This window comes from Dromaius novaehollandiae, chromosome 1 (assembly GCF_036370855.1).
Source record: "Dromaius novaehollandiae isolate bDroNov1 chromosome 1, bDroNov1.hap1, whole genome shotgun sequence".
NCBI lineage: Eukaryota > Metazoa > Chordata > Aves > Casuariiformes > Dromaiidae > Dromaius > Dromaius novaehollandiae.
The window spans coordinates 200,945,952-200,959,546 of NC_088098.1; the positions used below are offsets into that span (position 1 = coordinate 200,945,952).

General features: G+C 40.2%; 1 protein-coding gene across 1 annotated transcript in view; it reads right to left on the reverse strand.

Annotated features, from left to right (window-relative positions):
• Window positions 1-13,595, reverse strand: part of DDX10 (DEAD-box helicase 10) — a 204,606-nt gene that overhangs the window by 1,860 nt on the left and 189,151 nt on the right. Inside the window, exon 17 of the mRNA XM_064505051.1 lies at window positions 11,917-12,050. Within this exon, the coding sequence (XP_064361121.1) occupies window positions 11,917-12,050 (134 nt within the window). The remainder of the gene's footprint in view (window positions 1-11,916; window positions 12,051-13,595) is intronic.

Genomic DNA, 13,595 nt, shown 5'->3' on the forward strand with positions numbered 1-13,595 from the left:
GAAACAGCAGTTACTACTAACAGCTTAAATCGGCGAACGCTGTACTCTAAACCAACATGGTACATGAGCCTAATGCCCAATACAAACCGACTTCAGCCAGCCATATAAGGATGCCCCTTATATTCCCACAGACGAACTAAAATCCCTAGTTTTATCTTGTTCTTCCCCCGCCTATCCAGCAGGAATAGTGTAAAGCAATAGCTGCTGACGGCACGTTTGATCCTTTTCACGAAACGACAAAAATTCAAGTAATACAGCATCTTGCCATTTTTGAGCTGTCAGTTGCACAGGGGGAGCTTTTCAGTGTTTGCTACCAATACTTATTTTATTGCTTTTCCAGGATGAGGATTGTTATTTCTCTCTGCAGGGCTTCAGATATTTCAAAAATATTAAAGCTATATTGACGGTATATGAAAATACTGTAAATCGCTACAAGTCCCTTCTCCAGGTGGCCAGCGTGTGTTGGGGATGCAGCCTCACAGGGCTCTCTTTGACCAGGACAGATTATGGGGGTTCACTTCAAAAGTGTAAGGCTGAAACCCCATCAAATAAACGCTTTTTTAGCTTGCTTGCAAAAAAGCCAATTATTCCCAGCCTGTGGACGGACTCCGAAGCCCAGTTTGCATTTGTAATCAACTAATGCTTCATCCAGGACACTACAGCAAAGCAATCTGAGCAATTAAAACAATGCAGAAACCCTGCAACTTACAGAATAGTAGGCTTTAAATAACAAAAACCAAGCACCTCACTGTGGCGGTTCAGATGACCATAGGCCTGGATATTTGTGAGGTATAAAATTTAAGCATGAAGTGCTCAGACAGAACCGGGAGGTTTCTCCTTTTCGCACAGACAGAAGCACAGCGACACAGGAACTCTCACCATAAGCTTTGCAGGAAGGCTGTGCTGAGTCAAGCTCTCTCTTATTATTACTAAGGCATCACGTTGCTAGATTAATGGTGCATACTAAAGACATAGCTGCACGTCAGCAATAGGCATATTTTCACACTAATTCGACCCCTGCTAGGCAGTAAGTATGAGAAGTGAATAAGGAGGAATGTGGAAGACAGGAAGCAAGAGAAAAGATAATATGGCAAAAAAAAAAAAAAACTATTGATTGATGAAGAGCAATGGAGGTTTTTAATGAAGCACAAAAAGTAGAAGCAAAACAACATGAGCTACAGGAAACTTATTTGCTCTTTGGCCGCTGCTGACTGAAGGGCTGCCAGCAGGCCCTGGAGAGCAAACCTTTTCATCGCTGCTCGCTGCCCACCGACAGACACGGCCCCCTTCTCCTCACGCACAGGCCACCGGCTGACGTCCACAGCAACAGCCAACACAAAATAAGGTAATTCTAAAGTGAATTATTTCCTAACATAAAAAACGTAGTTAGGAAGCACATTCACAATTCAGAGGGTTCCCGACCAGAACCAGCGTGGCTCTTCCTCCCCTATTTATAACGTTTAGAAAGTGGCATGTGCAGCTGGATTGCAATTCCTTCCTTGCGCCATCTGGTGCAATTCAGCTTCTCGTTGCTGCAGTAACCTGAATTACCCACACAGTCTGAGGCTGCCTGACGGCGTGATTTACTGTCGCTGCCTGTGTTTACATAGGCCACGAGGCACCAACAGCCGACTTCAACAACACATGCAGTAATTTCTGTGGCCTCCATTTACACAGCTGTAACAACAAAGGAAAGCACTATCATTTCATAGATAACTTTTATTGCGGAAATACTGAAGTACAGTTTATGAATCCTGTCTCTGAAATAAACGGCAGCAAAAATGCATGCCATCTGGGAAACAGGGGATCTAACTATGACCCTGACAGCAATACACCAGGAAACTCTCTTAATTTAACTACTAATAAATAGTCTTACAGTGTGTTTTCAGGTTCTAAGATTTAGATATTAAGTGCTTTTGAGTCAGTCATCTGAAATGTTATGCCACACAAATCTTCAGCCACTTCACTGCTTTTTACACAACATGGTACTCCAAGATCTCCTAGACCGTAGGCTGTGTTTCAGTTAACGTTTATCAGAGCACACTTTGGTGTCTGGACTTACCAGCGCTGCACTGAAGCAAACTGCCCTTGTCACTATATTGCAGTACATGAGTTGAGTTTCCAAACTGTAATATAGCTCACGAGCTCTTTCCCAAAGAAACGGGCATGAATAATGAATGAATCTACTAATAAAATACAGTTCAGAAAAGTTAGGAATAATTTATCCTATAAATATTGGCATTTTGCTAATCAAACATGTTGTGCCACAAACCTTCTTTCATGTAATAAATTTTAATTCACAAGGCCATGGCAGCAATCCTAATGAAGATTAATTACTGCAGTCCCTTCCATAAAGCCCAGTGCAGCTTCTTTCTAACTTGCTGTCACAACGCTACAGCACATAGAAATGGTAATGAAAATATATTGTGTTGTGTTATTCCCTTTACTGGCCATTCCACTGATGTAAATCAAAACTGCTCTAAAATGAGATTTACAAAAACAATCGCAGGAAAGGGAAGATCAATCTACTCGTAATGAAATACAAGCGTAATTGTCCTAAAAGCAAAAGACAAGTCTGTCTTGGAGCTGAAGTACCACATCCGGAACATGAAAAAATATTCAAGTGGAAACCAGACCAGCAAGACAGTATGTTTAATATTTCCTATTATTTCATGAGTAGTATAGCTTTGATGGAAAAGGGGAACAAACCCACAATCAACATCTTGCTTCTGCTCCAAGGACACATTTATTTTCTAAAGGCTCCAGCAGATATGCAATAGTAGACACAAATCAGCTGTCTGAAGCTGTAACAGCCCTTTTCTTCCCTATTCCTGCCGTAGACATTGCTGACCGTTGACTCACCTCATCCACTGGAGTTTTCGTTCAGTGTATCCAGGCAAAACAATTTTAGCTTACCTAATACATCAGTCTGAAAACTGAAATCATTCACTCAAATGGATCAAATTACCATGGCCCTGGGCTGAAACTGCTCCAACTGGAGGTGACCGTGGCTATGGTCACACCATTTAATTTGTTGTACGTTGGAGGCTCACGATTCTCTGAAATGTGCTGCTGCCTTTGGAGAAACTATTAAACCATCTATCTATCTCACATGTCCATCTCCTCCCTCTAGGCTTCATCTGACACCGGTGTTCTTCCGTTTCTCTCCTTTTCATTCCTGTGACTACCATGATCCTTCAACTGCTGGTGGTTCATTCTGAACTGCAAAGTTGCACTAAATACTCTTCCCTTTTCTCCTTCATTCATGCAAATACTTGTTGATGACATACTACATTTAGGTCATTCCTCTGGCCGACAGGTTCACAGGAACCACAGGAAGAATCCAGGCTGGCCTTCGGCACGGTACAGCTTACAGAGTTTCACTAGGAGATTTTCTACCACGTCTATCTCGTATAGTGAGCTAGAGCACAGCTATCATAAAGACTTGCAGGGCAGAAGAATATCACATCTCTTTCAGCAGCAATGCAACATTTCATAACTTTTATTTAAAAAAAAATCACCTAATTTTTGATCTGTTTGTTCAACCTCCAGCTACTGAAACAGATTATATATCTACATGTTAAATACTTTTCTAGTACTGAAAGTCTTTTTTCCATATAGATCCTTCTAAACAACAATGAAGTAACTTCTCAAACTTCTTTTGGATAAATTAAACAGATCGCAGTTTAAAATTTACTATGAAGCAAAGCTTTCAGATCTTATACATTATTTTCATTTTTTTCTTGAGCTTTTTCCTCATTTTGCAACATTCTTTTAAAGCTAAGAACACCGCAAATAGATGCAGTTTCCCAGCAAGGACCTCACTCTTCTCTACTTAGTCTCAGTAAGAAAAAGGCATTGGCTGCACACAGAATTTTGGCATGTCTTTTTTCCTTCAAACCTTGCCTTTTTCTAATATGCTTTTGGGCCTTTCATTTTCCTCTCAGTTACTAGAGCAATTACTTTGTGTTCTCTATCTCTGTACATTTCAACTCACAATATAGGTCAAATATTGTATTCTGGAAAACCCTGCAATACCTGTATTAAACAGTTATTGTTACTTCTTCGGTTGTATGAGGCATATTACTTACAGCCAGCGTGCAGTCTCTGAACACAACAGGAAAATGTTTGTTCTTAAGGGAGCTGCTGAACACTCTCATAGCTGATACAACTTTTGGTAAGTAGGTTATGTAAAACCTGTTTTGACAGTGCAAGCATTTATATTAAGTCTGTTCCTCAAAAAAGTTTTGAAAAAAATAGAATATTCTATATGCAGTAGGAAGAATAATGATGTGTCTTTTCTGACCAGGGATACGATCACTTCACATGTTTTTTTTCTTTAGGCAATTCATAAAATGTGTTCCCTAATCAATCATTCAGCTGTCAACAATACATCTGATATAAAAATATATATATTGTCAAGTCTAAAGCATGAAAAAAATGTCCCTGGAAAGATCCCTAATACTAAAGAATAGCCTGACACAACAGATGAGCCTTCGGTAAAATTAAATATATATTTAGCTTATTGAATGCGTACATGAAACAGCACTTACACACTCAACAAAGTAAATATATGAAATTTCCTTTTCTTAATTAGGAAAAAGCAGTTCTGAGTAGGTTGAAATGTGGGGAAAAAACAATGATAAAACTGTGATACAGTATTCAAATAGATTCCTTCCATAATGCAAGCCTTCTTTCTTAACTAAGTTAAAATTTTTCAAATTTCTATTAAAATGTGGAAAGACACCTTTAACATACATATCCAGAAAAAATAAATGAAGTAATTCAGACATTACAACAGACAGCATTGGCGGGCCACAAGAAAATACCAAACAAGCTACTTATGTGCAACTATTTCAGGTGAAGGGAAATACGAAGACTCCTCTACTCCATGAGCACTTTACAGCTGTACAGCCTTAAAGACAAACCTTTACAATGTCTTTCTTACAGTGCTTTTTCTGACCACCACAACATTAAGTTAAGGCCTTCAAAATGTCACAGATGTGGCCTGAAGAATACATGTTAGAGGGAGCACCATGACTTGTGGATAAATCATCTTGAAAGAAAATGTAATGCCAACTGTATCAGGAATCACATAAAACTTAGGAGGTCAACACCAGCATCCAGGTTTAACCTTAAAGAAGGTATAAGAAACTGCAATTCATCCAGAATTTTTGAAAATGAAGAAAGCTACGTAACAGAGCCGGGTGACTGCTGACCTGCACGCCTGTCGGCTGCTGACCAGGCCATGAAATCACAAAAGAAATCATATCACAACTAAGGTACTTCTCCTTTCCCCTCAAGACCAAGATCTTTTCCATGCAGATCTGAAAGCTAATATAATCAGTCGTACCTAATAATGGTTTAAAGAAGGCCAGTGATGAGGCCAGTCAGAACTCTGTTCTTCCTCAACAGTTTTATTTAAAGAGGCTGAGGGATTAGAAATATCAGAAATTCAATTTGCCTGCAAAATGAGTATTTAGAAAATCCAGCTGCTTCTCTTTCACCCTATTCGATACACTTAAATTTTTCACCTCATTAACAATTTACATTGATAGCCTTAAACCAAATATGATGAATGTTGCAAGATATACAAAAATTAATCTCATATTACATGCTTGGAGTCATTAATTACTCAGCTTGTAGAGGTACGGCTGGAAGGGAATTTTATTCACAGGTGAATTCAGCTCATGATTTGCATACTCCCCCAGTTTAAAATAATACTAAGGAGAAGAGAAACTGATGAACAACTTTTCTGACTTGTGAAACCATGGACAGATGGTCTGCTTTTAAAGACTCTTGAACGATGATGCCCTAGGTCTCATACACCTGCTTTGAATTAGCCCTTTTAGAAGCTTTTTTTCCTTTAAAGTAAGTAGCAGCTGGTGCAGCCCAATGTATTTCCATTTTATTCTAACACTTTGGGCAAAATCTCAGAATGTTGAAAATATAAAACAGAAGAGTTGTATTTTCCAATTTCAAAGCCTAATTTCACTGTATGCAACTCTCAGCTGATATGTTTTTGATAAAATTATTACCTCCATATTTCCCAGCCACTGGAGTGATTCACTATGTAATTCAGTGACTGAGTTAAGGGAGGTGTATGAGGCAGCAGTGTCGATTTAACAGAATCCCATCCTCCCCACTGATACCATTTCCTGCCCAATCTCTTAATCTTCTTGTCCCACCAGAGACCCATCATCCTCCTGCCTCCCTCTATGCATACATCAATACTGCCTCTCCGTGGGCTCATGCTCCCCAGCCTCTTCAGCTACCACTTTCCTTTACTCTCTAGGCTTATTGGTCATTCCAATTCATTTTGTTTTCTTGATCTCCTCTTTTTCTAGCTCGGAATTAATTTCCTTCACTCCAGCTTCCCCGTTCACTTGCGACTGCTTCCACAAAAGGCTCCCAACGAATGCACAGACCTAAGCCCACAGCGTCCAGGCCACCTCCAAGGTCTCAGGACATACCGAAGCTTTGCAGTGGACATCACAGCAGAAGTTACTTCAGCCAGCTCTGAATGAACCAGTGTGTTTATGCAGAAGACTGCAGATCCTAACGCGATTGTGGGAGCTGCACAGCTTTATTAGCACTGTGCTGCCCTGGTCTAATCAGAGTCCAAGCTGACAATATCTAGCAAAGAGAAATGGGTCTGTTCTCTAGCTCCACAAGCAAGTCATGTAACACAACTTCCGTGCAGACTGCTACACTTCTTTACACAGCTAAATAAAGAGCAGCTTCATCGCTACTGCCTACCTGGAACAGCCCTTGGCCCATCCTACCACCCCAAAATACGCTGGGACATTGCCCAGGAGAGCATGCTGGCACAATCCAAAACCACACCAAGGAGCGTGCTGGCAGTTAGGAACAATACGGATACTCATGTGCCAGCACTTAAGCCTGCATCCTGGCCTCATTTAATTAACCTGTAAAGATATGACCAGTATCTTCTGAGCAGGCTCAAGTCAGCACTAGATTAAGTGCAACAAGCTGCCCTGCACACGAGAGCCTTCCATGGCCCTTGATGCTGACACAGCCCACTCAGGCACTCCTGGAAGTCTAATTTTGTCCTGGACTCTGTCAGCTCCAAATCCATCTGTCAGCACCCAGTCACTCCTCGCTGTGTCTGCTCGTGCCCTGGGAGCGTCCCACACCTTTCCAGTCTCCTCTTCTTTTTGCATACCTGCTCTGGCTGTTCTTTCCACTTCTGGGTTTTAATTACCATCCTTACCATCGACTTAGAAATCCACTCCTGACCTGTCTTCCACTATAATAATTATATCTGGTCTGCCTGCTATCTACTTTTGGATTTCTCTGTCAATAATAAACTCAAAGTTGTGGAGGTTTATCTGCAGTCCTTTTCCCATCAGAGCAGTGCCTAAACTCATATGGCCTCTTCCTCCAGAAAACTGAAAGCCCCATTTGGCCAGGCTGCTCAAAACTGCTTTTTGTATCATTTTGTTAACTTCCATTCAGCTTAAATGCTGGGGAGGAATTTGCAGCAATCTGACTCGCACTCAAAATTTCAGTGCTCTTGCCTTCTTCATAAAGGCTGAAAACATGCGCTACCCACTCTAGTCCTGCAGCACACGCAGGCAAGACTTAAAAGCAGGAAAGGAGTCTGTCAGAATTTGTAAAGATGGAAAAATGAACAAAAACCTTTTAAAAACCCTTTAGAGGAGGTTAAGCACCTTCCTTTTTATTAACAAGTCAACTAAAAGCCTGGGCAGACAACTGACGCCAATGCTGCGACCTGAAGTTGCTCAAGTCCGACTACACAGCCTTAAGCGACAGCCTTCCTGAGAGACGTTTGCTACCCCAGGAATGCCTTGCTGCTACCCCGGGAAAGCTTAAACCCCAAAACTCACAGCAAAAAAGCAGCCCAAGCAAATTGTAACCCCATAGAACTGACACAACAGATTTACATAGAAATATTTTACTCAAGTTAGCAAAACCAAGCTAAGCAACTTCACAGTCAGAAAAATGAATGCTAAAAAAAACCTTAATTTTATAAGTCAGCAGGGTTTTCATGGTAAAAAAGTGCTGATGTTGCATGTGAAAATCAGGACAAAATATATGCTACACCAATTTCTTTGCAAGACTACCTTTTAAAGAATTGAATAGTTGTGAGATTTTAAATAATTGCCCACTACATTTTCAAACATCAAAAATCTTAAATCTATATATGATCTTAAAGGAATTATAATATAAAATACGTTTTATTTGATGTGCCTTAGCTCCTCAGATTCAGTATCTGAAATACGATTTTTAGCCAAATCAGCTTCCACACACAACTAGGTTCCAAAGATCAAATAAAACCCCATCCTCTAAAATAAATGATCCTTTGCGAAGCTCAAGTCGAAGTTCTTAAATTGAAAAAAAGAAAGTTTCATAACTAAAACCCTCCTGAGATTTAAGTTGCATTTCAAATACACAGACAAAAGGCAGACCGTACTGCAGCACGAAATTGTACTTTGTTCCAAAGTCAGTTGCTAGCACAGTCAAAACGGCATATTTAAAGTGCACTTACTAAATTAAAATGTACTGTTTAAGATAAAACTAATTTACTACACACCTGACAAGTCCTAATGCATAGCAGAAAAAAAAATGTGTATCTCAAGTTGGAATACATATATAGCCTATTTTTTCAGCTCAAATGTACTCTCTGTAGCCCAAATTACATTCAAGTCTTTGAGGTAGCTAACCAAAATACTGCAGGCATTGAAGCTTCCAAGAAAACATTCACTGAGAAAGCAATCCAAGTGAGAACAAAACCAATAAAATGGAAAACCAAAAAGGACTAAAATGTGTCTGCATGGCTTAAGTTTACATCAGTAAACCTGGCATATTGAAAAACAGGTAACAAAAAATATTTTTTAAAAAAGTCAGTTGCCACCTGTGATCTGGTGTGATGGCAGCGGGAACACGGTGTGTTTAGTGGACAGAGCTTGTGAGAAGCCCGCAGGGGACCTGCATCTATGCCTGGACCCTGTCTATACAAATCCTAACAACCTCCTTTGTAAAATACTTTGAGATTTACTGATGAAAATACTTTATCAGAACTTATTATTATTAAACTCTTGTTTTCCTGTTAAACATATTTTTTCTTTTCCACCCTACTTCACAGGAAGGGGAGGTAAGCAAGGCCCCAGTCCTCCTGAGGGCCTCATCTTGCAGCGAGAGCGGACACACTGCCCCAGGGGGCTGATCAGCTGCTTGTTCCAAAGAATCGACACTGATTAACGCTGCCAAAAATCTGTCCAGTTCTTTCAACTTTTATTCTTAAAGCTTAGCGAATCTTGAGTCCTGCTGACATCTTAGGGGAAATGATTATATAAAAAGTGATGTCTCAATGCATTAAAAGAAAAAAGGCAGAAGTGATCTCCCCTAGATTACTGGTTATTTCAATGACGCTGGAAGTAAATGAGACAAAACCAAAAATTTTGAACTGACCCCCTACTGTTTTCAAAATACTTGCTAACCAGTTATGCCAGAAACCATGGTATTGTCAAGATAGCTTTTCCTAGCTAAGGCTACAAGTCAAAATAATGCTAAAACTTGTTTAAGAAATGTGCTATTAAAATACTACCTTTTCCTACACTTAGCAGTAATTAGGAAATGCCTGAAGTAACTAAATATTTAATAGCTAGTGTTACGACAGCAGGCTGCCTATACTTGGCTGCTGGTAACTCTGTCCCACCAGCTTACCAGTATTGCAGGAGTCTGTCCTTGCAAAGCCATATACTCACAAATGAGACAAGTGGTTCTCAGAGTCCATCCACTTACCAGAGCTTTACTTCAGACTTTCTCAACAAACCCTTGGATTCAGTGCTTCCAAGAAACAGACTGCAAATAACATTATCTGTTCATCTCAAGATGCCCTCTCTACTCCTCCACCTACAGCAAAGCACTACTGCAGACCTCAGCTCAGGCTTTACCCTCCAACGGGCAAAACGCGAGAACCTGCAGCGCTACAGTCCCAGATGGACAGGCTTTAGTGTCCTGAGATACTTCTCCCAGCGCCTTCATTAAGGGTTCTGCATAAGTCTGGACTCCAAAAATTCAATTTTCTGCTGGTTCTCACCCCACAGCCAGCATTTGAGCAAACAAACAGAGACAGTCCCTTCCAATAAAATGAGGTTTTACAGGATCCTCCAACTCTGAAATCCCTGCCTTATATCCAGGTTTTACTCATCACAACCTCATATATTAAAAAGACAACATTAACTATATTGCTGATGTTATCTAGGGGAAGCCGAGAATAAAATTTCATCGTATTAACCTTATTCCACTCCAAGCAATATAAAAATGCCACTAGAGAATGCATTTATCAAGTATAGATAGATAGATTCGAACTCTAGTAACGCATGAAAAGCAACCAACAAATCCTCTTATGTAACCCCCATCACTAAATACTGAATCTTAACTGCATTAACATCATTATTTTGCTTGCCCCATTAAAAGTTATGGGCAGGCTCAAGCTGTCGTAAATACAGCAGGAACGGGAAGAATCTTGTTTACAGTTGTGGGTCTTTTTCATTTCCTGCTCTTCTTTTTTATTATTTATTTCACATTGTGCACTCAGATTTTACACTCATTTTACATGGAGCAGAGATACAGAATCGGCTCAGGGAAGGGAAAGCGGAGGAAACTGTAATTCCATTGCAGTTACCCTCTTGCTCCCCCTTGCACTAAGAAGAGGCAATTTACTGCAGCTCGGAAAAGACCACGTGCTTCCCCAGCCTTGTCTGTTCTGCTGACCAGCACTTTGGGGAATGGGCTGAAGGGGACACAGTCACCAGCTTGTTTACTCAGGGTTATCCAGGGCTTAAATCCATGTCACAACACTCAGCCCTAGGTACTGCCCCTGCAATGTGCAGTTAAATCCCAGCTAGTGACAATCTAGCCGCTACGACATAGCTGATACGGACCTGAAAAGCAAGAGACACTTATAAAACTAGACATCTAGAAGAGGGCAAAATAAAGATTTATACTCCCTTTTAATAGCACTAAGTGCCAGTATCTGTTTCTGACTCTGTTACACAACAGGCTGTTTGTCAGAAACACGAGGATAGCCTTCTTGCTGCTGTGAAGAGCGTAACAAAAACCACACAGGGCTTCGCCCAGTGTCCTCCGGCATTCCTGCAGCATGCTGCCATCAGCTATCGATCCTCATCCCCGCCCTGTGCTTTGCTGTTATATGACAGGATACAAAATCTCCCCTTTTAAATAATTAAAAATACTGTTTTAAATTACAATAAAAAGCTTAGCATTGTTAATTTTATTATACATGTGCTTCTAACTCAGATTCCACTTCATTTGTGGTGTTGAAAAGCCTGAGCAACACTGAATCATACAACTTATCATGTTTCATCTTGCACAAATTCATTTAATACAGTGCAGTTACAGAGGGCCCATCCAAATCCTTACATGACTTCACTGTTTTCCTCTCAAACAAAACCTGTAATGTGACAGTAGAGAAATGTATTTCTGAAACACAAGAAACCCCCAGGTAATTCGTCAAGATTTTTGCATATGGAATTTTCTCACTGAGATCCCTTCAACGCTGACTCAAAAATCTTGCTAATACATCTTCACAAAAGAAAATAATATCCTTAACACAGATTGCCGTTCAGTACCTACCTTTGAAACAAACTCATAAATATTAAACCCTTGGAGCAAGAAGATGACTGTAAAATGAGTTCTTAAACAAAGCATTTTTTAAAAAGCATGAGCATTTCAAAATGAATGTGCAAAATGTGTTTTGATAAAAGAAGAAATATGAACAGCTATAGTTCCTATCCTTCCTTTAATAAGAGCTAAACTAGACCTCTTCCAGGGATAACCTTTGGAGAAATGAGAGGATAGAAAAGATATATTTATCTTGGTACGTCATGGAAAAAAAAAGCGTACCTATAGCTGTCTTCACTTTCTGAATCATGCTCTTGGTCAGAATCTTTGTATTTATCAGGATCTGGAAGAGTACTTGGATCAAATTCTTCTTCACTTCCGCTGTGATCGAGGAAGGCCACCGTTTCCACTCCATCCTGCAATATGACAAAGGGAGAGTTACAGACAGACAAATAAACCAGTCCTTGTTACTGCCCACAACCCCATGAACAGGGGCGCTGTAACAAAAACACCATTGTTCAAGAAAGCTCACAGATATATCTTCAAATACTACTTTCCCAATGTTATCAACTTAAATCTATCAAAGCTAAAAAAAGATTTTAGCAGCAACTAATCAACAGCCACCTGAGAGAAAGCACTTAAGTAGTATGAAACTTTACTGTTTCCCAGAAACATACTGACAAAGAGAGATGAGCCTACAGATACATTAATCAAAGTGTACTTTACAAAACGCTCTGATTTAAAACTCGGTCAGGTTTCCTTGCAGTTAAACAAAATGCTGCTTAAGCTGAATTAACTGTTCTAAGGCAGTTTCGACCATCCACCACGGGTGATGCATATTCTTTAGGCCTCCTCCAAGAAGCCATCTCTCCTCTCCAGAGCTCGCCATCCCTCAGGCTCCTCAGGACGTCTGGGAAAGGCTGCTGGAGCCGGCACGTTTCATCAGGGGTGCTGGAATGCCTCACTAATTCCTTAACAAAGAGCGCAAGGGAGATACTTCTCCATAAAGGTCTGGATAACAGAATAAGGCGGACTGCTTTAGCAGTGCTGAACTAATGGCAATGTTTCTGCAGATGTTACTCTTGCTAACAGGTAAAAAGGAAGCAGACAGACTGAACGGCATATGCAATAGTGTAGGTACACACAGGGAAAAAAAAACAAACAAAAAGCTCACAGGCATTTCTAAGCACTGTGAATCCTAAATCCATGCATTTTACATGGAAAAAGAAAAACAAATGCAAAGAAACTTTAATTAAAGACATTGCTACCTTTTGCTTACATATCTAAACAACACACATATGGTTGAATTCCAAAACAGTACCCGTTTAAATGATCCATCATTCTACAAATAACTTCACATCATTAAATGTTTCATTCTTCCTCTGTTTTTTCACCTTTTCATCTATCTCCAATCCAAGGCTCTAATAGCACACTGCAATTAGGTGCATACACAGCTCACCACAGTAAAAAACCCTTTGTGCTTTCTCACACCAAAGGTCCCTTGTATATTTAGACATACAGGGAGCAAGAGGCAGCAAGCTGGTGGGAGCCAAGATTAGTCACCACCGCAGAGTCCCTCATGCTCATGCTCATGCCCGTCTGGCAGCACTTCCACAGTGTACTGGAAGGTCACAGAAGCAGCATGCAGGAGAAAGGCGTAAAAGACAGATTTGCAGTCACAAGGTAGAAGAAAAGCATACTAAGCATGCATTTTGTTCTTGACTATTTTGAAATACTAGTAAACTGGTAACAGATGGCTGGGTACGTAAAATCACTAAAAGCATCATCGGACTCAGCAGCACTGTAAACTACCTAAGCTACTGCAAGCACTAACTGAAATGCATGTTGATCACCGGGAACTTCAGATACTACTTCACCACAAAATCACAGAAATAAAAAGTAGTGGAAAGGCATTTGGAGTTAGACACTATGTTCTAGTTTACAAAAATATTATTCTCTAG